The 25,911-nt window shown below is 43.7% G+C and overlaps 1 protein-coding gene across 3 annotated transcripts in view; it reads left to right on the forward strand.

The window, feature by feature from the left end:
• The window catches only part of DIS3L2 (DIS3 like 3'-5' exoribonuclease 2), a 351,578-nt gene that overhangs the window by 207,124 nt on the left and 118,543 nt on the right, over positions 1–25,911 (forward strand). For all 3 annotated transcript variants that reach the window (XM_078071456.1, XM_036069241.2, XM_078071457.1), the window contains one exon: positions 8,644–8,723. In XM_078071456.1, coding sequence (XP_077927582.1) covers positions 8,644–8,723 — 80 coding nt within the window. The remainder of the gene's footprint in view (positions 1–8,643; positions 8,724–25,911) is intronic.

Consider the following 25,911-nt stretch of genomic DNA (forward strand, 5'->3'; position numbering starts at 1 on the left):
ATTCCCTGCGATTCTTGGCAAGGTCTCAAGGGATTAGAGAAAGCTTTGAGTTACTTTCCTGTCTTCTTTTCCAGTGGCTTTGAGGAGGACAATCTTAGAAGTTTTCTGTCACTTTAAAAAGTTCTACTAAGCCCTTCAGTCACGTGCCTTCAGAAATTTTGGTTACATAACGTTGCACTGAATTGGAATTCTGCAGCCTCATGAACTGGAGTCTCATTCTTTCCCTCCCCCACCTGGCACTTGATTTCCTGTGGGTCAGGGTTAGCTTCTTTCTAACCATTGTTGCGGAACTCTTTAAATATTTGGTCTCACAGGTTCTAAAAGCTGGCAGGCCAGGCTGCTCCCTGCAGGTTGTGAGACCAGAGCCTTCCAGAAAAGGAGCCAGTAAAATCCCCAGCATGTTAACAGAGTGTAACAGCTGCACAGAGCCCCACCCCCGTGGGGCTGGGCTCCCGAGAGCTGAGGCCGGCAGCTCCCGGCCGCTGTGGCCCACGCCCAGAAGGAGCCCTCATGCACCACATCGTGGCCGGTTCATAATTGTGGTGATGACAACAGATTAAATCACTGGCTCTCAGCGCTGAGGCCTGGGGTTTGTCAGGGTCCCTCACTGTTCCCTTGCTTCTCCCAATTTTCCATAGTGAGCGAGCGAGTTTGGAGGGCACTGCTACAGTACAGATACTTGTTGGGAGTTCTCCAAGCTTTACTCTGTCTAGAAGTTAGTTCGTTTAGTAGCCCATACTGAAGGTCTTCTTTTCTTCCAGCATCCCCTTCGATGTGATTCTGAAATGTTGTAACCCCTTAATCTATGCATGTACATACTTACACCCTGCTTTAAAAAAAAAAGTATTTAAGGTACCTAGCAGGTATACATATAATGCAGTTAATTTTTTAAAATTAGGATATAAGGGAAAAGGAAAAATAAGTGGGATAATTAGTCACAGCCAGGATAAAGGTGAGTTCACAGAGTTCAAATGACAAATAAGATCCTTTTGAGGCAAGTCTCAATAGTTTACTGAGTTCCTAGGAGCCAAAGCAAAGAGGGAAGCGTAAAAGATACAAACAAACCATTAACTCAAGAGGGGAGGAGTGGGTCCTTGCCCTTTATAAACGTCCCCCCAGAAGCACTCATCAAAGGGGCCCCGAGTGAGTGGTTGGAACAGAGCCCTCATCAGCTTCCCTGCAGTGGACAGCATAGCCATTCTGTTGACTTCTTGCCATGATCCTTGAGGTAGGCTTCGTGGCAAGACTCCATCTGGGATAAGAACTCCACTGGAGGCCTGTGCAGGGTCCAGTTCATCACTTCTCAAAGGGTAGTCTCCTGAGGAACCTGTTGCATCTGGGAGATGCTCTGCCACAAAAAAAAAAAAAAAAAAAAGCCCAGATCAAATAGGTATGGCAAGAATTGCAAAGCAACAGCTCATTGAAGGCTCTTAGAAGTCCCTTATGGCCCAGCATTTCCCAAACTGATTTAATCATCAGACCTTTAAAAAAAAAAAAAAAAAAACTTGGTGCACTGGGGATCATTGATCTAAAACGGGGTCAGCAAACTTTCTGTTAAGGGCCAGACAGATAATATCAAGTAGACAGTCTGTGTCATGACTACTCAGCTCTGCCATTGTAGCCAGAAAGCATGGCTATGTTCATTTATGGACACTGAGATTTGGATTTCATATAATTTTCCCATGTCATGAAATAATATTCTTCTTTTGGTTTTTTCCCAACCATTTAGAAATGCAAAAGCCATTCTTATCCCACAGGTCATTCAAAAATAGGTGGCAGGCCCTTTTTGGTCTGTGGCTATAGTTTGCTGTCCCATGATCAAGGATAATGTTTGGATGGTATATCTTTCCAGCAAGCCTTCCTGATTACTGTTCCTCAGAGTTGTTTTAATTTAGACTTTTATGTTTCTGGTTTCAGAGCAGATTAAAAAAAAAAAAAAAAGTAGAGAGTTGGGTTGAGTGTTCAGACTAGTCTAAGATTTTTCTCAGAAACAGTGGGTCCTCTTAAAGAAATTTACAACTTAAAACTGAAGCCCTGAAGTTTTAGTCTGTCATGTATGTCTGCACTAATTGGACACTGTAATGCTTTAGTGGGCGTCATTCATTCATTGAAATAAAAGCCAAAGCACCCAGAGACATTTAATGTTAAGAAAACATAACTTCCTTTTCAGCAATCTAAGTAAACCAGTCAACTGTGGCCCCTACCAAGCTAACAGTATTCTTTTTGATTTTTGACTAAAGGGACATTCTTTCAGCTTCTTATGATGTCACTGAGGAAGGAGGATCAAAACATTCCCGCCTCCAAGTCTGACATTTTATTTTCAGTTCAACAAGTATTTATTGAGCACTCAGTGAATATATAAAGCATTTTGCCAGCTTTTATGGAGGCTACAAAAAGAAACAAGCAGTCAGTTCCTTCCTTGCCTTGTGAATCAAGTTCAAGGTCCTCACCAATTCAGAGCCCATTACTTTGGTGTCAGGATTAATTTCACTTCCCTGTCTCTTGCTGTCAGCGTGTGTGCATTCATTCAGCAAACACTTGGGAGTTGCAGCCTCTGTTCATCATAACACTGCAACACAGCCTTCGGGGAGCTTACTTTCCAGGGAACATGTGGTGTTTCTCTTTTCATCTGGCACTGTGCCATATTTACGTCTTCTTTTAGATGGTGGAACAGAAATTATTTCTTTATATCCCGAGACCTCCACATTTATGTTCCCCCCACTGTCAGCACCTCTTCTTCCATTGTTTAGTGAGAAGACTGGATGGCCTGAGAAGCCACTCTTCCTAGGACTGCACTCTAAATGTTCTTGTGTCTTCCACCTGAGTCGCGCCCAACTTTCCTCGCCCTCTTCTCTTCGTACACCAGTGAGTTTATAGTTTTACATGACTCATCATTTTAAAGCCATTCACTGTATTCTGCAGTACGAGTCTACAAAGTTGCCAAACGTCTTTATAAGCAATATTATGTATGTGATGTGAGGCCAACATAGGCATGTGAGCCCTCTGTGGCCGGAATTGTTTGTGTGCTGTGGCGCACGCAGGGTAAGGTCGGGAACGCCCAGGCCTGAGAGGGGGAAAAGTCTCCCTCGCCTTGTTGTGTGCCTATGCCTCAGGCATCCGGTCAGCTGAGAAATGGCTCATGATGTTTTGAGTAATCTTGGGCACATTGTTCCTTGTGACGCCCACCGAGGAGAGTGGCTTCGTGTGCGGGGATGTGATGATCAGACAACACCCCGCATATACATTTGAAGCAGGATGTTATCTGATCATCACATCCCCGCACACGAAGCCACTCTCCTCGGTGGGCGTCACAAGGAACAATGTGCCCAAGATTACTCAAAACATCATGAGCCATTTCTCAGCTGACCGGATGCCTGAGGCATAGGCACACAACAAGGCGAGGGAGACTTTTCCCCCTCTCAGGCCTGGGCGTTCCCGACCTTACCCTGCGTGCGCCACAGCACACAAACAATTCCGGCCACAGAGGGCTCACATGCCTATGTTGGCCTCAATTCCTTCTTTTTTCTTTTGTTTAGAAAGAAACGCCCACCAAAGGGTGGCAATAGACTTCCGGGAAGGTCGAACAAAACATACATACATGCACAGAAAACAGCATATAACAAAAATTAATGAAATTCCGATTCCTCCAGCGGTATGCCCTAAGCTCTGAATAATTCCCTTCGGGTCTAGTCCTTCAAATTGCTTCAAAAACGACTGAGCCAATGTAGCAGCATCCTCATTCTCAAAGGGTTTTCCAAATATCTCCTGAATATTAGTATGCAAATTATTAATCATATCTGTCACCGATGAATTGCCCTCTAAATATTTCTGGATAATACTCCAATCATGTTGAGATTCATTATATCTTAAATTAGTAATACAAAAGGATGTGGAATTCCAATCACAACGCAACCAAATTTGTCTTTCAATTGTTAAAACCTTCTTCCCTAACCAACTAACAGTTTGTCTAAGAACATCTATCTGCGTTTGCAAACGAGTATCAATCATAGTTTGGGAAAGCCAAAGATCCCGTGAATCACGGTGCCAATTTTCTACAAAATGTTTAGTTTGCAAAGATGTATGTAACGCAATTCCAGAAACAGTGGCTAATGTGGTTACCGTAATTAAACTTAGAATGACCGCTACAACAATACCAATCAATCGTTTAGTTCGTTTTAAAACTTTCCTGAAAAATTCCAATACCAGAGCATCCACTGGATTTTGAGCCCATAGACGTTCTAAATTTACCGGAAGCCAAATATGAGAGCGTTGTTGCAAAATCATAAGAGAATATCCTGGTTTAAATTCTATAGAACTATTAATACAAGAATACAATCGACATTTAATACAGCTAATTCCATCATTAAAACTAAAATTTCCTATCAAAATTAGATATGGTAAAGGTACACATGCGGTTACATTAATTTCTTTAAAAATGGTGAAATTATAAGCCGACGCAGTCTTTGCTGTGCCGGAAAAGGTTCCATTATAAAGTCTGACAGTCTTAAGCGCAGCTGCAACTTTCCATAAGTGTGTTTGAATATGATCTGGAAATTTTTGATGTGATATGCGAAGGTCTGCGATGCCGCCATCTCCCCAAGCCATCAATCGATGATTTACTACAGATTCATTCCATCGGTTCCGTGGGGGCATCCTATAAGACAAGGATAAATTACAGCGCAAGACATCCCACTCTGAACAATTTTGTAAAAATTGACCATATGGTCCCCACATAAGCAGATCCTTATAATATTTTGCAAACCTACCAACACATTCCTGCCATTTAAATGGCTTATAGGCCATTCCAATATAAGTAAAATCAGGACAAGCAGGGAACGAGGGAAATTCATCAAAGGTGACATTTCCCCAGGTCATATTAAGAGACCATGCTTCAAGCCTCTGTAATTGAGTGCGAGAGGAATTAACCATTGGTCCAGGTAAAATCCAATTCTGCCAATTCATATTTACACATGGCGAGGGACCCAAGCAAATATATGGACCATCCCCTCTATGCAGGAAATTAAAAAAGGTACCGTCATCCTGATTAAGATAAGTCAGATTCTTCCAAGGAGGCGAAAGTATCATCGGGGAGGTATAAATGGGAATATTTGCACTTCCCCAAGGTGCAGGTTCCATCATAGGTGGGTTAGGTATATAAGCCCAATAACTTACATTAGTCGCCTCAATAGGAGGGGATGACATAGTAAGCAAAGCGCACATGGCCAAGAACAAATGCTCAGGTGTACAAGGCTTCCTTGTTTGCTTCAAGATTTTCTGTCCCTCCCCAGCAAGCTTTTTAATATGCCCCCAAGTGGGTAAAGCAAGAGGCGGAGGCCGCCAATGATGACGCCTATCCAAATGTAAGTGAGCCATAGCTTGCAGGAGAGATTCATCAGCTTGTAACAACGATTCATGCACTCTCGGGGCCTTCATGCGTCGCCTGACAGCCGTCCGAATTAGTTCGTGACCGGATCCACCTTGCCGGGAGCCAGGAACAGGTTTGTCCATCTTCTGTGGAAACATAAGCATAACCTTTCCCTCTATAAAGCAACACTCCTGGCTGCCATTCTGCATCCGCAGCGGGCTTAAACCATATATGTTCATTCAAGGGAAGAGGAGCCGTCTCTCCCTCTATGAACTGTTTTTCTGCTCTCGAGAGAATATCTCCCTGCGGAAGATTCAAGAAATTCAATGTAAACAATACTTGTGACAAAATGGAACGTGCATTAGATTGAGTAAATGATAATATATGATCTGTTTTTATTGAGGCCAACATAGGCATGTGAGCCCTCTGTGGCCGGAATTGTTTGTGTGCTGTGGCGCACGCAGGGTAAGGTCGGGAACGCCCAGGCCTGAGAGGGGGAAAAGTCTCCCTTGCCTTGTTGTGTGCCTATGCCTCAGGCATCCGGTCAGCTGAGAAATGGCTCATGATGTTTTGAGTAATCTTGGGCACATTGTTCCTTGTGACGCCCACCGAGGAGAGTGGCTTCGTGTGCGGGGATGTGATGATCAGATAACATCCTGCTTCAAATGTATATGCGGGGTGTTGTCTGATCTCAGCATTCCTGCATAGGGTTTGATTTTATGTAGTTTCGGGGAATGGGTCATAAGGTACCTTTGCATAAGAACTGATCAGAGAATGAGATTTACTTAAGATATGTAATTATTCCGGTGCAACCGAATTTGATTTTGTCCTCTCTTGCGTAAAGAAGTATCGGGATATCTTAATGCTTACATTGTTAATCAGTAACAATATATTTTGATTGTAAAGAGCATAAAAGATGTCAAGAAATAAACGGCAGTATGCAGTTGCAAGTGCTGCCTTTGCTCTGCATCCCCTGTGTCCCGGTGATTTCGCGACCCTTACCCAGGGACCCCAACGCACTAGACGTTGACAGTGATGGACAATTATTTTTTGTTTGGGGGAGATTATCTGCAGTGCTGATTTTTTTCCACTTATGAAAGTAAAAGTTATAGTGAAAATTTTGAATAATATGGAAAAGCATAGAGGGAAATTTTAGTAATTGCAGCACCTATTCATCAACTCTATTAACAATGAATGCATATCTTTTACTTCCCTTGATTCAAAAATCATATTTAAAATTGTTTATTTTTAGCAGCACCTGAGTGGCTCAGTTGGTTAAGTGTCCAACTCCCGGTTTTGGCTCAGGTCATGATCTTGGGGTTATGAGATCAAGCCCCATGTCAGGCTCCATACTCAGTGTAGAGTCGGCTTGGGATTCTCTCCCTTTCCCTCTCCCTCCCCCTGTACCCCTCTGCCTCTCTGTCCCTCTCCCTGCTTGCATATTCTCTCTCTCTGTCAAATAAAATCTTTTTTAAAATTTTAATTTTTAAATTAATGAACAGTGAAGTTGACCTTGTACTGTTATATGAATTTTAAGACATGTATAGATTCATGTAACCACCATGAGAGTCAAGATACAGGAAAGCTCTGTTCTCCCACAAGCACCCTCAGCCCCTGGCAACCACTGATCTGCTGTCATAGAATTTTGTCTTTTTGAGACTGCCATAGAAATGGAATTATACATTACATAAGCTCATGAGAATGGTGTTTTTAACTTAGCGTAGAAACTTTGAGATTTCAAGTTGTTAACATGTAGGAGCAATTAGTTCCTTTTTGTTGCTAATTAGTATTCCCTTGTATAGATGTACCACAGTTTGGTTATCTGTATATTCATTTACCATTTAAGAGTCTGTCTGTCTCTCTTTTTAACATTTTGACATTTCTCAAATCCTGAAATACATTAAAATCAATGTATATATTTAATGTGGTCGGGGTTTTTGTTTCCCTAAAAAGCTATTGTTGAATTGATGGGGCATCTTAGAATGGACACTGTCCTAGGATCGAGCTATTGCAGGGGTGAGCTGATCGCCGTGAGGGGTCAGAGTGGGCTGCTGAGGGTTATTAGGAGTAAGGGGATAGAGGAGGGAAGGCCCCAAGAGCTTTGCAAGCCAGCACCAGAGCCAGCTTGGCAGCCTCTGAGGGCTTTGGGGACACTTTAAGCAGAGGAGCGACCCAAGGAAAGAAGTTTGTACAAACCAAACCAGTCTAATTGTGGCGGGTACCAGGACTCTTCCCATCATGAGTGCTGATGCCCCCGGAGGAGACCGGGGCATGGAAGCGGTGCTACTGCTGGTACTGAGGACATGGAGGGAGAACTTGGGACGAGTCCAGAGGCAGCAGAGGGCACCAGCTAGAGAGCCTGCGTGGGGGAGGGCAGGTGCCTCCTGCCAAGCACCCCAAGCCCCAGGCCAGTGACTGGGGAGGGAATGCAGGAGGTGTGAAGAACTGTGGACAGACTGCCCAAACCGCATGTATTTATGTGGCTGGATTGGTGCCTGGGTAGGGCATGTTATTTGGGAAGCTCTAAAGCAAAACGAGAATGTCCCCACACTTCACAGATTAAGAGGGAGATATGCGTAGGGGTAGCATGTGAAGATAAGGGGAGAGAGGGCATACTGATTCTGTGAGCTTGGGTGAAATATACAATTATTCCATGGAAACAACCTGATTAGGTACATTTCCAAGTACAGTTGTATTATGGCTAACTGTATGGCCCAAAGTTTTTTTTGGTAAAACTTATTCTTGGGTCCTCTCCCCTTTGTCACAACAAGTCAGATGGCTTATTCTTTGGCAAACCCCCACTTTGGCGAGATAGGAGAAGGAGCAGTAAGTCATCCTCACGTACATCCTTGAAGGACAGGTTCCCATTAGCCACTGAGGAAGAGGGAGGCAAAAGCAAGAACTTACCTTCGGAGAGTAACTTACCAAAGGCACTTGCTCCTCATGTCAGAAAACTTTCTGGGAAGCCTCGTCCATGGAAGCCACCTCACTCTACCCACTCACACTTCTTGCTCAGGCTCAAGGAGAAGTAGGTGCCAGGTCACAGAAAGAGGAAGACCCTCAGAGATACTGTGGAGTCTTGGTAGCTTCCCACATTTGTCTCTCCCATCTCACTGTTGACTAAAGATCCCCTTCTCAGAGAGCCATGACAGAAGTCACTCTTCCCTTTGCCTACCATTTGCACGTTTGCAAAGTAACCGTTCTTTAAAACTCTAGTACAGTGGGGTAAAGGCTCTAGTATTTGTGGCATCGCTAATCATATCTTCAATCTTTCCTAGGAAAGACTGTATCTTCACCATTGACCCATCAACTGCCCGCGACCTCGATGATGCCCTCTCCTGCAAGCCACTTGCTGATGGTAGGATGGAAATTTCTATACTTTTCTGGGTAGCAGGCCGTCTGCGTGCCTTTCTGGTCAGCCTGGCTGCCGTGTATTCCCCAGGCGATATAATGTGCAGGGTTGGGTTTGCTTTGTTCCTAAGACTTCACAGTATGGGACTTAAAGATTGTGTTCCTGTGGTGACTTTGACAAGGGTGAAAATAAGAAAGGTCCTCTCCCCGGGACTCTTCCGGGCCTCCGCGGATGCAGCAGGGAGGGCAGAAGGACTATTTCCAGGCCTTGGCTCCTCAGGAAGTTGCAGTTTGGATGCAGTGTGTTCAAGAAGAAAGCCCTTAAGCTCTGCTTAGGAGAAGCATTGGGTTCTTCACCTGCAGTTACCAACAGATTGGGATGATTTGGAGGTACTCTCCAAAGGCATACTCAGCAGTGGGTAGTAGGAGCACCTTCCCTACCGAATGCCCCCCAGACCTGCACTGGAGAAGCCTGCCCTACTCCCAGGAGGTCTTCATCTGTCCAGCAGATTACGAAAGGCAGCTGGTAGGGGCTCTTTAAACATTCTTTTGGGATGGAACTAAGCAGGAGAGAGTATGGGATTTGAAAACTACGGTGGGGCGAGGGGGAAGGAAAGTGTGTGGGGTGTGAGAAGAGCAAACCCTATCAATCCCCGTTCTAATGCCCCTCCCATGTGCTGCTTCTAGTCTAGCTACTTCTTGCCCCTCTCTAGGCTGGCGTCTAGGTGACTGCCTTGGCTTTAGTCATTCTTGGATACGGCTTCAGCACTGTCGTGGGCTTTGACGGCTTGCTGATGATGGGTATCCACCCTTGAGGTTTCAGTCTGCGACAAAGTCTTTTAAAATATTGCCAAGGTGTCTGTATCTCATTGACGTAAAACTCCACATAGGTTCCGTGTGTGATCTCTTCTCTACTGTAGTAGGCAGTGAAGATTAGTAGCTGGAGGCTGAGAGACAGAAAATGTCATTGCCTAAAAATGCTTTTACCTTCTTTTAGTGGGAGTCCTCCTTGAAACTGTAGGCAAGGTTGCTCAGTAATTTCAACTAAAAAAAATTGAAAGAAGCATAAAACATAAAGAGAGAAAAGTTCCCCTAGAAATTTTGGAATAATTACAGATTTTTAAAATCCAGAATGTGAGCAGCCTACTTAAAAAAGCAAATACTGGGTTGGGTTCTCGTCTTCTTTTTTTTTTTTTTTTTAAGATTTTATTTATTTATTTGACAGAGAGCGAGACAGCGAGAGAGGGAACACAAACAGGGGGAGTGGGAGAGGGAGAAGCAGGCTTCCCGCGGAGCAGGGAGCCCAATGCGGGGCTCGATCCCAGGACCCTGAGATCATGACCTGAGCCGAAGGCAGTCGCTTAACCAACTGAGCCACCCAGGCGCCCCTGGGTTCTCGTCTTCTGAACAACATTTGCTAAGTGCAAAGGCTTGAGCATGTCACTCTATGTGAGCTCCAGCATGAAAAGTGCTCCCAGGCAAGAAGCCTGGTAACAATGAACCTCACTTCCTGTATTTCCCTTCTCTCTGGGTTCACAGCCCTGCTCTGTTTGGAGTCTAATGCTTGAAAAAAGTTGTTGCATTTATCTTGTCCACTTTTATAGCTGTCAGTGGCAGAAGGCAAGGTCTAGCAGCTGTTACCGCATCTCAGCTGGCCTGGATGGTATTCTTGCAGGGACCCCAGAGAGCAGGCACATGTCCTGCCCCACTCGCTCTATACACTACACACTACGTCTGCTGTCTAGGGTAGCAGAGTACCAGGTAATCTGAAAACCAGAGGGTGATGGGTATCCACCCTTATATACAGGGAAGTGGTAAAAGATAGGGCAGGAAAAGTAGATTGGGCACAAATGGTACACGTTTGTAAATTACCAACCAAAGAATGTTCTGTGCCAGACAATTGAAAACTAGTTGTTTTCAATCTCTTGTTCAAGGAGAGCAGTCAAAGTAAGGAAAATAATTTAGCAGTACAAGATGAAGGAGAAGGAGGCAAAGTAGAGGCAGAAAAGCTTCGTAATTACTTATGGAAATGGGTCATAAATGGGACCAGGGGTGGTGGCAATACTAAGGAGGGCGGGGAGGGCAGATGTGACAAAGGGGTAATGACTGAAGAATCACTGGAAATGGATGTTGGGGTTGAGGGAGAGGAGTCTTTGCACTACCCAAGGTGGAGGAAAAGTTTCAACCTGGATGATGCAGAGATGGAATTTACAAGTTAGAAGCCAGGGCGGCGAGAGGACAAGCTGGTTTGGGAGAGACTGTGTCTACATGCAGTTGACTGTCAGATGATACACATTTATCTAAGCCACCAGACATGCTTTTCAGAGGAGGTGGGGACAAATAAGCTAAATGTATGTAGTCCATAGAACTACATACACAGAGAGCCCTGGAGGAAAGTAGACAACTCACCAAAATGCAAGCAGCAATTTTATTAGGATGATGGGATCATAAGTGATTTTTCTCTTTTCTCTAGTTTCCACATTTTTATAATGTGGTAATAATAGTTTTGTAATGAAAAAAAGTTTTGTAATAAAAAAAAATTATGAGGTGCCAGAAATCACAGGCTGCCCAGTAGCGCACTGCACCAGGTGATCAGATACCTTCCATCTGCTTAGTTATTCCTGCATTCCAGAGGAGTCATTAACATCTGGTCATTTGGCAGAGCAGCAGAAAAAGGACATGGAAAAGTAGTTAGGGAAGAATCCGAAAAGGCTGGAGTTGGTCAGTCAAGTGGTTTTATGGTGGCACTTCTACAGTTGGCCTTTGGGACAAGGGTTTCTGCCAAGGCTATTTATCCAGGGGGATGAAAAGCGAAAGTCAATTCCAGTTTGGATTGGGGCGAGGTTGGCTGAGTTTGGGTTCCGTTAGTTACCAGTTCATGTCAATTTTTGCTTAGAGGAAAAAATGTTTAATGTTTCAAGAAGCAAATAATGTTTTCTGGGCATATTTACATCAACTATAACCATTTTTATTTAAAGAAAATATAGAGGTCAGACTTTCCTTTGGACCTGCTGAAATCATCTGAATGACTGTTCTGTGCAAATAAGACACTCAGGCAGATGTTAACTTTATCTAGTCCTCACTGTCCCATTCTTTGGCGTTCACATGTACCCTTGGGACTGGTGACTAGTATCTCCTATAGGTGTGAGACTTAGACCTGACAGCCTCAGATCAGTTCTGCAGAAAGGCAGTGACGCCTGTTTTCTGGGAGGTCAGGATTATGTCAGCAGGCTGAGGAGGGGGTGCCCCCTCCCCTCAAGGAATCTCAGCTCTGGAAGGGATTCTACCAGTCCTGCTGATTCCCTGCCTCCTGGAGCTTAAAAATACACTTGAGCGAAACGTTCCCCTGAGCATTACCCGGCCCGCTAACTTCAACATGGAGCAATCCACTCAAGAAAATACTGAATGATGCAAGTGAACAAGAGCGGCGTTATAAAGATAACCCAGAATCTAAAGGTGGTAAATCACACACCTCCTGTGTCTTATTGCTATAACAGATCACTTGCAACACACCTCACAGTTGACCTCACCGCTCCAGTGTGGAGTGCCACGGTTGTCCCATCACCCTCTGGTTTTCAGATTACCTCCACAGCATCCACTTATTGGATATCCAGATTGCATTTTAACTCTCTACCTTATAGGCAGCCCGTTCAGCCTGAAGATTGCATGACTGTTAGGAAATCCTTCCCTGTCGTGGTCTGAAATACCGCTGTCTTGCTGTGTTTCCTTCCATTGGTCCCATGCGTCCCTGTTGGGGCTTCCAGAACAAGTCTTGTCTCTCATGTGGGCATGCCCGAGGTACTGAGTAAGAGCTGGCATGCACCCCTGCATCACCACCCCTCCGCTGAGCACCCTTTATGTTCTTCCATGTGCTGTAGCCCGTTGCCACACGTCACGGAGTCACTTCTGCCCTCATGAGGTCTGAGGTACATGGCAGCCTGTGTCCAGACTTCTCCGTGGCCGTCAGGGCCTCCTTACTGGGCTGACCCAAGTCCAGAGTAATAATAGGAACCCATTCTCTTCAATTAGACAAGGCTTACTGCTTTGCTTCAGTCTCGAGGGGAAATTGTTAGACAGGACCGTTCCTCAGCTTAGCCGATCCAGGCCCCCACCAGATCCTACAGGAAATTGATGTTCACCACCTCTCTCACGGCTAGTTTCTCTATTGTTTTATTCTCTAATGAGTGTTCTGCCTTTGAATGTGGCAGCATTATCCTAGTCAGGGCTTTGAAATGAAGGATTTGGGCGCTGGGGAGAAGAGGGAATGGGTAATGACTGCTAATGGGTTTGGGAGTTCTTTTTGGGGTGTTGAAAATGTTCTGGAATTCAATAGTTGATAGTTGCACAACGCTGTGAATATACCAGAAACCACTGGGAAAATGAGTGAATGAATGAATAGGAATAAGTAAACAAACAAACCCATCCCTCCTTGAGGATTTCTGGGGACTTTACACCTTAACCACAACGCAGCAGAAGTCCGTAGGGAATGCCTGGGCTGGATACCCATAGTCATATGCGTCTTGCCTGTCTCTCTCCTTGCTGCTTTCATCTCTGAACCCTGAAATTCCCACCCAAGGAGCACACCCCTCTATTCAGCCACCTGCTCATATTTCCTGTCCCCACAGAGTGGGGCCATCTGACTCAAAGAAAGTAGGAGCCATCCTACTGTCCGGTTGTAAGAAAACGCTCAGATAAACAGACATCATCCAGTCTGAGGGACCTCGGGGATGCAGGTTACCTGCTTTGCTGTAGGGGGCGCCAGTCTTCCTGTCTGATTTGCCTCTGTTGCCTTCCTGGTTGCATGGCTTTCCCTTCCCCAAGGAGGAGGGACTAGGGAGCTCTGTCCCAGTAAGGGAATAGGAATGAGAGACTAGGAGCAAAGCCTGTAAGAATTTCATAGAATTCCTAAACTCTGTAACTTCCCCACGTGGCTATATTTGTCACCTGCTAAGAGTTTCTTGTCATGACTAATGCCTTTGGAGGCGGTGCCAAAGTAGGATGTGGAGAGACTGTGTCCCTGTGTTCCAGGCTTAGACCAGAGAACCTGCCCAATAGAATGCGTGGTAGTAGTTTTCGAGAACAAACTGCTGACAGGATGTCTCTGGATCCGCCTCTGGGAAGGGAAAGAGAGCATGGAAGTCCTGGAGCTTGTGAGTGAATGTTCGGGCAAACCCCAGCAACCAGGCCAGAACCCACTCCTGGGTTCTGTTCTCCCCTCTTGGTATATCTCCCCCGACAAGTCACGCTCCCCAGCCCTTGACGTTTCCCTCTGGTCTGGCTTCCTCCTCTGTATGTGCAAACTTCAGTCTCCTTCATCCTACAAAACCTTTGCTCAGCCCTGCTCCACCTCAGGAACTTCCACCTTCCTGTGTCCATGAGGATACCTTGCAAGAGTGGCCTGAGCCTCTACCGCTCCTTTCTCACTTCCCACTTGTTCCTTATTCCCTTTGCAACATAGCTTCAGGGAGTTCAACAAACAGGTTGTCCCTGACCTCAGTTCACCCAACATCTGTGCAGCATTTGGCTCTTTGCTCTTCCTTCTTGAAACTCTTTCTTCCTTGGACTTGGAGGGCCCTACTTGCTCTTGGTTCTAATTTTTGGACTTCTTTCCTCCAGGTGCTTTCTTTAACCCTTCTTTCTCTGTCTCTCTCTTCGTGGGAACCTGCAGAGCTTTCACGCCAGTCCCCCTCATCACATGCTCTTCAGCCTTTACCCCCGCATTCCCTTTGCCTGCAGCACTGTTTCCCAGGAGAGCCCCATGGCTGACTCAAGATTTGACTGGTTGTTTCCTCAGTAAGGCCCTCCCTCCCCTTTCTGCCTGTCATCCCCCCCACCCCCACCTTCTCTCCTCCTTCCCTGCTTGACCTCTTTCCTCACCACTCATCACCCACTGTTGGTTGATTTACTAATCTTGTTTCTATCTGACTTCCTGCCATTCACTGCCACAGATGCCCAGGCCCAGAGTAGGTGCTCAGTGACTCTTTGCTGGTGTTTACAGGCACTCATGAGGCGAAGGGTTTTCTAGGAAGAGGGAAGAGTGTGTACAAAGCCCTAGGGTGACAGAAGCATGGTGTTTTAGAGGGAACTACACAGAGCTTGGAATACTGGGAGCATGAGGTTCAAGTGGGGTGGTAGTTGTATGTAGATAAAGCCAGGAGGAGACCATGAATTCCTTGGTAGGCCCCACTGGGAAGTTGAGATTTTATGGAGAAGGCAGCATTTCGACTTGGAGAACAAGAGCATCTGTTCATTCAAGAAATATGATCGAGGACCACTCTCTATGCTCTATGCTAGATGTACAATAGCGGGAAACACTTGCACTTCCTGTCCTCTCCAGGTTAATATCAAGTAAAATCGAATAAGTAAATGTGGGAATGACCCATGGTTTAAATGTGGGACTGGGGTGGGTCCGACATTTAAGATGGACAATAACATTTTAACCTAGACTTGAGAAGAAACAGGGGTGAGCCAAATGAAGAATGGGGAGGAAGAACATTTCAGGCTAAGGAAATGGAGTGTGGGGAGACCCTGAGGTACAAAGACTTTGGTCCTGAAAGGAACCAAAAATATAGTGTGGCCGAAACTTGGGATGGGAGGAACCTGTGAGGTTGTCGGGAAAGGGGCTTGCATGCTCTGCTAAGGAGTTATATCCTGAGTGCAGTGGTAAGCAAAGAGTCCTAAGCAGGAGAGAGTCAGGATCCAACTTGCAGGTTGGAGAGATCACTCTGGCAGCAGTGAGGAGGCTGGATTAGAGCAGTGGCATTGGTCTAGGTAAGAGGTGGCAAGTGCCCAACCACAACAGAGGCTGAGGAGCCAGAACTGGAGGGAGGCATTAGCCAGGAAAGGAAATCGGGGCAGGACTTGGTGTCTGGGCAGCTGCGGGAGCCTCTTAACTGGTCTCCTGCATCTGCCCTTTTCTTCCCACATATTGAGGTCAAGGCAGTCCTTACAGAATGCCCATCCCCCTCAGGCCATTCCCCTGCTTCACTTCCTCCAAGGTTCTCATGTCATGCCGAGGATAAAAATCCAGGTTCTTACTGTGACCCACTGCTAACTCTACCTCCCTAACACTGCTCCCCACGTCCCTCTCTCTCTTACTCCCCTCCAGCCACACAGCCCTCCTTGTCCCTCACCTGCAGCCGGAGATTGCTTTCTTCGGGAAGCTTGGCTGTGAAAGGTACCAGAGGCAGGAGGGCAGTGGCAGAGCAGGCTTTTTCTTTGTTTTTAAGATGGAAGGATTTTAACATGTTTCTCTATTGGGAGATAAGAGACTTCGGAGAAGGAGAAATTGAAAATATAGGAAAGAGAGGAGTTGAGTATTTCCCAAGGCCTTAAAAGAAGAAGGTGGGAGTGATTCAGAGTGTAAGTGCTAAGTGAGGCCAAGACATGGAGGGTGAACGCCTCTTCCTTTGAGACCGAGAGGACAGACCAGGTGCTGCGGCTGAGTGTTCACACCTGATAAGATCCCTTCTAACTGGGAGAGGAAGTGGAACCCCTGCTGAGGGCCAGGGGGGCAGGGAAGGGATGTGGGGGGTGGGGGGGAACCAAAGCAGAGGGAACGGGAGGGAGCTGACCAGAATCCCATCACACAGAGTGTTATGGAACACTCTTCAGGTATGCTGAGTTGGAATACTGCCAAGTCCGGGTGGCTTTCTTCAGTAATCCTCAGCCTCCAGGGTGTGGGAGAAGTTGCAGTGATCCAAATTTGGGGGTTTGCTGGGAGGAAGAGCATGACAGGCACCAGGACAAGGCTGCTGGGACCTTGCTTCCCCCCCAAACCTGTTCCTTCTCTGACCCTTCCTTTTATAAAGGCATCACCTGCCACATAGTCAACCAAAGTTTCTTTTTTTAAGGAATCCTGGAACCACATCTGATTCCTCTTCTTCTCAGCAGTGTTGTCATAGCCTTTCCAATAATTTCCTTCCCTCCTCCCTATCTACCCTCCACTTTGCTACCCAGTTATCTTTTCTATTATGTACACACACAGCCAGATTAGAGTGCTTTTCTGCTGGAAAATCTCTTTGTACCTATGGATATGGTCCTTACTGTTTTTGGTAGAGCTTTGTTATCAAAGTTCTTCAAGATTAATCCCCAGTGCCTCCTTTCCCACCTTCCCCACCTCCCAACACACATGCGCGTGCGCATGCGCGCGCACACACACACGCACGCACGCACACATCTTTGGTGGTGGCTGGCCACTCCAGGCTCTGGATAACCACTGCACTCTACCCTGCCTCTGAGCCTGCCCTTTGCCCTCTACTTAGAATGCCCGGCCTCCCTGCCTACTTCTGTGTCAGACTTCAAGAGCAAGATAAAACCTCTGCGGAGCTTTTCTTTCTTCCTGGCAAAATGAATTATTCCTATCCTATTAGCACATTTTCTTCACGTCTTTAATGCAGCCATAAATATCAGTGTTTCCGGATTTAATTCCCCTTTTCTGCTTGCTTCCTAAGGGCAGGGCATTCCTTGGATATCTCCATATCCAGAGTATCATGCATGGTTCCCTGTATTTGGTCTAGTCGATCTAACCAGGCAACCTGTTGTATACTTTCCATGTTTCTTTTTCTGTTTTTTGCCTTGCACTTTTTATTTTCAGCGTGCATCTACCCCAAGTTTGTGGGTTGCCTAGAGGCTGATATGCTGACGTATAAGCCAACTCCACGTGCTCTCCTAAAACAAGTCTGTTTGTTTGGAATTAGGTATACCTTTCCCCCATCACAATCAGGTCTTTCAGTCCATCTCCTCATGTCTCAGTGAGACTGTGAGATCAGACTTAACATCTTATGTTCATGACATTCGTTCCTCCAGCTCTGTGAGGTGGCTTATCTGAGGCTCACTTCCCCATTTTCTCTGGCGTGAGTCTCTTGCATGGCTCACACTGCTCTCTCATTTCAAACCTACAGGCTTCCACAGCAATCTGTTTCCTGGTGTTATTTTGTCCTTTTTCTCCATCTCTCTCCTGTCTGCATCCTTGCCATTTCCAAATTCAAAGAGTGCTAATTTCCTGCTAAAATTAACTTCCTGAATGAACCTTAACATGATAGTAAACAAGCAAACAAACAGAAAAATTTTGTGATACAAAAAGCCAGATTTTTTTTTTTCTTTAATTCTATTGGCAAACAGGCTTGCTAGTTAAGAAAAGGCCTTTTAACAAGCAGGTGCATCTACAGTGACAATATGCTCATCCATCAGTTTGGAGAACTAGAAAGCTGGCGTCAGGTCTTAATGGTATGTTAAGACATTGGAAGTAAGTTTGTTTTTTAATTCCACTGTCTTGGGAATGTTTGAAGGTTCCATTGGTATATGGAGATAACACTAAGGTAATACCAGAACGTAGGAATCAGGTGACATTTTGAGAATGAAAATCAACTTTAAATGATTTTAATTTAGAATTAAAATTTAGAATTTTAATGCAGAATTCCCTTTGACCTGGAGACCTGTGATACATCAGATAAAATCTGCTGTCTTAATTTGTGTAAGGCTGAAACAGAACATATGGCAGTGATTTTAATCTCTTTAGGATCACGGGTGCCTTTGAGCACCTCATGATAGCAATAGACTCTCTTCTCAGAAAAATGTATACACAGGTATATATACAATATTTGCTTATCACATTTTTAGTAATATTGTAGAATGGATAGCCTGAAAAACTCTTCTTCACCAAAACTCTTTAAAATGATGCATCTTTTTAAAATATATGGCTAAGCTGGCCAGAGTGTATGACAAGTCCCTAGAAGCCAGGAGTAAAACAAGAGCAGATGATCAAAGAAAGATGTATGTGCTAAAGTAGCTAGCCTAATGGTATCTTCTGATGCCTAGTGACCCAGACAGTTATCTCACCACCTGAATTAACACTATCTACATGGTCCATAAAATTCTAAGCCAGGTGCTTAGTTTAAAGTGGCACCTTGTGAACAATGTTTCCGGAAACCAGGCAGAATCATAAGCATATGCTTTCTGGAGGAATTAACCCTAAACCAAAACCTTTAGGATTGCCAAAGATAAAGTTCTAGTAAACGTAAGCGTAAAAAAAAGTCAAGAAACATGCAAGAGTGCAGCTATAGCAGTACTTGGAGGAAAATTTATGGCTTTAAGTGCTTGTATTAGAAAAGGAGGGGCGCCTGGGTGGCTCAGTTGGTTAAGCAACTGCCTTCGGCTCAGATCATGATCCTGGAGTCCTGGGATCGAGTCCCACATCAGGCTCCCAGCTCAGCGGGGAGCCTGCTTCTCCCTCTGACCCTCTCCCCTCTCATGCTGTTTCTCTCTCTCTCTCTCTCAAATAAATAAATAAAGTCTTTAAAAAAAAAAAGAAAAAAGAAAAAAGAAAAGGAGAGCGTAGGGGGTGCCTGGGTGGCTCAGTTGGTTAAGCATCCGAATCTTGATTTCAGCTCAGGTCATGATCTCAGGATCATGAGATTGAGCCCCGAGTCGGGCTCCACGCTCAATGGGGAGTCTGCTTGAGATTCTCCCTCTCCCTCTCCCCCTCTCAACCCCCTGCATGCATTCTCTCTCTCTCTCAAATAATAAATCTTAAGAAAAAAAAAGGAGAGCCTATAAAGATATTAACTTCACAAATGTTTGGAGATAAGGGGAAGGTATAAGATGACTTACTAGGTAATCATACTCTGTGGTTACAGGTACTGAACGAAAAATGAGAATTACCTGTTATAATTCTAACAATAGAAGCCCCCTCTGCTCCTCTAAGAAATGCATAAAACAATAACCAGACTCTACTCTGCCTTTCATGCATGTCATAGTGATAAACAGAATTCATTTGCTTGAATAGGAAGAGTTCCTATTTCTACTTTTGGCCCTGCCACAGTGGAAATCTTAAAAAATAGACACAAAATATCAAACATGGCTATTAGATCTTATTTTCATTTTCTAGTATTAGAGTGCTATTAATTGTCAAGCCAAGGGTCTTTTTCTAAAAACCATTAATATTTGAAAAAATTTTGTCATATTAGGATTTAACTTTGGAACAGAATTTAAAACATATAAACATATGCTTTTTAATATTCAGTTTCTGCATTATTTTATATTTTATATAATATTTACTGTATTTATAGTGTTCATGTTCCATAAACATTTCAAATATCTTTTAAATAATAGGGAAAATACAGTAAATAACTTCCAAACTAGTAGAGAGAGGCAAATGGACTGAGAAAAGCAAAAACACTTCAATCTAAAAGAAGACATGACAAGAGAAAAAAATAAAAAGAAGTAGGACAAATAAAAAGCACACACGAGGGGCGCCTGGGTGGCTCAGTCAGTTAAGCGGTCTGCCTTTGGCTCAGGTCATAATCCCAGGGTCCTGGGATGGAGTCCCACCTTGGACTCCCTGCTCAGCGGGGAGTCTGCTTCTCCCTCTCCCCCTGCCCATGCCATTTGTGCTTTTTCTCTCACTTGCTCTCTCTCAAGTAAATAAGTAAAATCTTTATAAATAAATAAATAAAAAACAAGCACATATGAAGGTGCCAAATTAATAAGCACATCAAATTTCACTCTATAGTTAAAAAGCAAAGACTGTTAGACTAGAGAAATAAACACGAAGACACAAAGATTAAATGTGAAAAGGTGAGAAAAGCTATACCAGTCATGTACTAAGCAAAAGAGAGCTAGTATATTTTTTGTTAATGTTTGGTAAATCGATTTTAAGATAGAATACATTACTAAATATAAAGAGAGTCACTAAATGATGCTTAGAATGGTCACTTCATTGGGAAAATATGTCTGAATATATATTACTAAATAATATAGCTTCAAAATATATATAATAACAGTTGACCAAAAAACAAGAAGAAATTGATAAATTCATCTTCATAGTGGGTTACTTTAACACACTTTTCCCAGGAAATGTTGGTTCAAACAGAGCAGAAATTTGTTAAAACTGTAGAAAATGTGAATAGCCCAGCTAACAGGCTAGCTCTCATAACCATATGTAGAATACTGTACCCACAAATGAAGATTACACTTTGTTCTCAAGCACACGGAAAACATTAAAAAAAAAAAAAAAAGCATGTTTTTAAAAGTTGTTGGTATCATATACATCATTTCTTGGATCACAGTGCAATTAAATAAGAATGTAAGTGCAGAAACGTTCAATACCTTCTCAGATCCATGGGCCAGATGAATGGGATAAATTGGAATATACCTGATGTCATGCTTCCTATTAATGCTTGAAGGATGAGTGAGTTACCTACCTCCTCATGGCTGAGTTTACTTGCCTTCCACACCGAATACAAAATGCTCCCTTATATAGCAGTTAAGGATTTTGACCCTGACTACTTTCCTCACACCCTCCAGGAGCTCCCAAACTCTTTAAAATATATCCATACTGACCTACAGGCTACCCACCAGAGAGCCAGGAATTGCTTGAAAGCCTTTACTACCAAGGGACCGGCAAAAAGGAAACTGCCTTCTCTAGTCAAAGAAGCTCAGAGTTCCAAAGGTTAGCAGAGGAGAAGGATTCCCAGATGGGAAGACAGCTGGACCACAGGGATATTCACCCATTCACTTCCTTCTTCCTAATCACCATTCCCTCTGCTCACCAACTTAAGGGCTGACGGGACTTGTTAACACTTTGGTCCAAGTATGGTCCCCATAATTCTTTGCTTAGAACCTCAGGCACAGCTGAAACTAGACCATAACTTTTCGACAGGAGTTTCCTGAAGGTTAGAGGACAGCTAAAGGAAGATCGGCAGAGAGTAACACAAAGCATCAGGAAGTGGCCTGCTTTACACTTGCTTCCAGATCCAGGCCCACCCAGGTCCTGACCTGTCTCCACACTGTGAGCATCATCCAGGCACCCACACCTCAACATCTGCCTTTCAAAAGTCTAGACCTAAGAGGTTCTAGAAAGAGGCCGTGGGCTTACTTCTTTCATTCTACATCTGCCATCTGGGGACTTGCCCCTTCCCACAAAGAGTCTCATTGAGGACGTTCACTCCCTTTAAGGAAGAATATGGCCATGCCTTGCTCTACCAGCCCCAACATGAGAACTATTTTATCAGTGCACTGCAGGGACAGTATAATTGCTGCATTCCTACAGAAGCTGAAGTTGGACATCTGGTGGGAGACCTGATCTGCTGTTTGTCCTGCTGCGTACACAGCACCCAACCCTGAGATGACGTAAAGCATTACATCACATTGTGCTCTGCACTACTCCTAACCTTGCACAAGATACTTTACCCTGCCTCGCTCTGTGGCCCTGGCTGGACCCCACCTTATAGCCCGTGCCCTTATAACACATGCACACACACACACACCATTGCAAGGGTCTTAGGCTCTTGTCACCTAGGTTATTGGTTGGAGAAATACGCTTTACATCAGAGTCTTTCTTCAAGCACTGTGCAGAGAACACTGCAGCCTTTTGCTATGTGTACCTGCTAAAGCTCCATCACTAACCTGCTGAAGCTCTGTCCCTGTCCTGTCTCACAAGAGCGCCCAAGCAGACAAATCTATGCACGTGGACATCAATCCTGTATATTCCCCTGAGGCCTTCAGGAGGCGGCCTGGCACGGGTCTGCTCTCTCAGTACTGGACCACTCCTTCCAGCCATTCCCCTCACCTTGAACTGTCTTTCTCAGCCTTCTAGGTGCTGCTCTTGCAATTGTTTTCCTGTTTTAGCCTTCCCTAGCCTTTTGGAATTTGACTTCATCTCAGACAGAATACCTTCGTTTAAGCCCCTGGAGTCAGGCCTGCCCCTCCGCACCCCCATTCTCTTAGCGCATTGGTTATTCTTCTACCTGGTTCGTCCACTTCAGTGAGCTGGACTCAGAAGTGCCATGTTTCCAAGGGGTGGCCTTCCTGAACATTGAACACTATACTGGAAGAGGCAACTCAGATTTCATTAGGAAAGTTTAATCTATCAGCTGAAAACGTATGACACATGTAGCTTAAAAATAAGATCTATATGCAACATTTAATTTGGCCAAAACAAAACAAAAAACAACTCTATGTTTAAAATCTGTTCCTTGTGTTCTAGAAGGGAACCCCTGATAACTCTTCCATAGATTTTGGAAAAGAAAAGGTCCACTTCAGGGCACCTTTCTACTTGGATACATTTCTGGGTTTGTTTCTGACATCTTCATGATGCCTGGTATTTCCAATGCTGTTATTCCTACACTCCTCTTCTATGTGAAGTCATTTCTAATCTCGGTTTTGAAACACTGATTTTTTTCCCTCTTGCAATCTCTTATGTCAGAGGGCATTTTGACCTCAGGCAGATTCCAGGTAATCTAAGTACTTGATCTCAGACAAACCTTATTTTCATAGTATGACCCCTGATAGTGAACTTGGGGAGAAAAATGGAAAATTCTGTAGAACCGTTGACTCATAAGGAAGTGCATGTCTTCTCCATTCATCTGGGGGCATTGATGAGTGAACAGTTTTAACTCTCCTTGTTATATGGTCATTTTTTACCAAATCATACCTTGACTCAAAAAATCCAAGTAACTAAATAGTCATGCGAGGCCTCTGGCATAGAAGTGGGCTTCTGGGATGCTTGCCAACGAGTTCCTGTTTTGAGGACACAGAATCTCAGTGGAAAGATTAAGTGGAGAGACAGCTCCACCCCTCTAAGTCTTATTCCTATGTTCCATTCAAATCTAGCTAGCCTGATTTCTGTGGGGTCTGGGCTTCGGAAATTCTCTTTTTTTCATGGATGTCTCAGTGCACCTTGTTAAACCAAATTTGGACCGTGGCCTGTTCATCTGCTTCCAGCTCTGCTGATTGGTTCCAGTTTTCTTGCTCATTAAAGCCAAGATAATCTGGCACCCACCAGTCAGGCATCCTCAAGTATCTGGCACCAAGGTAAACTTGGAAGCCGGTTCAGGAGTCTCAGCGATCCAACACATTCATTGCATGATGAGAGGCAGTTTTGGTATACCAGAGAGAGCACTGGAATAGGAGCAGGAGAGCTGGGTTCTTGTCTCATCTTTGCATCATGTAAGTTTGGGCATGTCTCTGGTTTCTCTGAAATTCTCCTTCCTCAGCTATATGGGTGTTTGGACTAGACAGTTTTTCAGGTGTCTTCTAGTTCCAAAATTCTGAGTATATGAAAAGCTAAAGGAACAAAGCTCCTCTTATGCCTGTTGTTGCAAAAACACAACATCGTTTTAAAGATATTAGCAGTAACTGCCTAAAGTTGCTTGAGCTACTGATGCTTCTCCACAAAAGTAGATGGAATGACAACAAAATGGGAAGAGATACAGCCCATATTCCAGAGGAAAGAATTAACTTCTCCATGCCTCACATTTCCCAGTCTATGAGATGGGGATAATAATGCCTAATTTAAAATTGCTGGGAAGATTAAATAAGTCCCTGGCATTTAGAACTGTGCCAGACAAAAAGTAAGTGTTCAGTGAAAATTATTATTAATATAAAATGGAAAGATTAAAATTGAGATGGAATTTTAGCAAGGTGATGCTGAAATAATAAATATTCAGTTGCTATTCAGAACTCAAGGTGGAAATAGAATTGAGAATCCAGAAACAGACCCATACATATAGAGTCACCTGGTTTTCAACAAAGGTGTCACTGCAGTGTAGTGGAAAAAAGGATGCTGGATCAATTGGGTATCCATATGGGAAAAAAATGAAATTTGATTCCTACATCACACCTTCTTTAAAAGTCAATTCCACGTGGTTCATAGATCTAAGTGTGAAAGGTAAAATGTACATTTCTAGAAGATAATATAGAATAATAACCTCATGACCCTGAGATAGGCAAAGATTACTTTGGTGGGACACAGAAAGCATTAACCTTAAAGGAAAAAGGTGATAAGTTAGCTTTCATTAAATTTAAGAACTTACGTTTATCGAAAGACACCATTAAAATAATGAAAAAGCAAGCCACAGAGGAGAAGGCATTTATAATAATCTGTAGCCAACAAAGGACTCCTACTGAGAATATGTGAAGAGTTCAACAGGTACTTTCTAAAAAAAATTAGTGACAGTAAAAAATACTCAACTTATAAATATTCAAGCAGTGAGACAAGCAGGATTCTAAATTGTACAGCATGGTGCTAATTTTGTAATAAACATTTGTTTATGTATAGAACATGAACAAAAAAGGAATATACCAAAATGTTAACAATGGGTGTGTTGGGGGGGTTATAGGCAATTTTAATTAAAAAAAATTTATTTTCTGTTATCTCTAAAACTTTGTATTTTTGTAAAATGTAAATGTAGAAATTATAAAAATGGGCATATATTACTTTTATACTGAGAAGAAAAGATGAAAATTAAAGAGGATTTAGAATATCATTTATCTGATAAAAATATCGAATGCATATCCAGATGTATATATAATAATAAAAAAAAAAGCACAGGAAAAGTGCTTAATATCATTAGTCCACAGGGAAAATGGAAATCAAAACCACAGTGAGTTACTACTGTGTTCCTACCAGAATAGCTAAACATTTTTTAAAGCTGACAAACCAATTGTTAGTGGGGGTGTGAAGCAATTGGAACTCTCATACACGGAGTAGGCATGTAATTTGGTGCGACCACTTTGGAAAATAGTTGTACAGCATGTAATGGAACTGAATAGATCTACACTTATGACCCAGTTTCATTCTTAGATATATATGCAACAGAAACGAGTACATATGGACAGGAGTATTCATGGAAGCATTATTCATGATAGCAAAACGTTGAAAGCAACCCAAGGATCTATCAACAGTAAAATGGATAAAATGTGATTTACTCTTACAAGGGAGTATGGAGCAGTGGTGGTACGGAGCAAGTTCAAAACACAGCATGGATGAGTCTCAAACATGTTGAGCAAAAGAAGGTGGATACACACCCCCCCACACACTATATACGTACTGAAGGAATCCATTTGTATAAATGCAAATCAGGCATAACTGATCTATGATTATAGATTGCAGAGGTCAGAAAAGCAGTTATCTTTGGTGGGTATAAAGACTGAGTGGAAGGCACAAAAGGAACTCCTGGAATTCTGGTTATGTTCTATTTCTTGACCTGGGGAGTGATTACCTAAGTGTATTCACTTTGTAAAAATTCATTGAGCTGTACACTTGTGGTTTATATACTTCATGTATTTTATGCCTCAATAAAAAGTTTATTTTAGGGGCATCTGGCTGGCTCAGTCAGTAGAGCATGCAACTCTTGATCTTGGAGTTACGAGTTCAAGCCTCATGTTGGGTGTAGAGATTACTTTTTTAAAAA

Source organism: Halichoerus grypus, chromosome 4 (genome assembly GCF_964656455.1).
Source record: "Halichoerus grypus chromosome 4, mHalGry1.hap1.1, whole genome shotgun sequence".
Taxonomy (NCBI): domain Eukaryota; kingdom Metazoa; phylum Chordata; class Mammalia; order Carnivora; family Phocidae; genus Halichoerus; species Halichoerus grypus.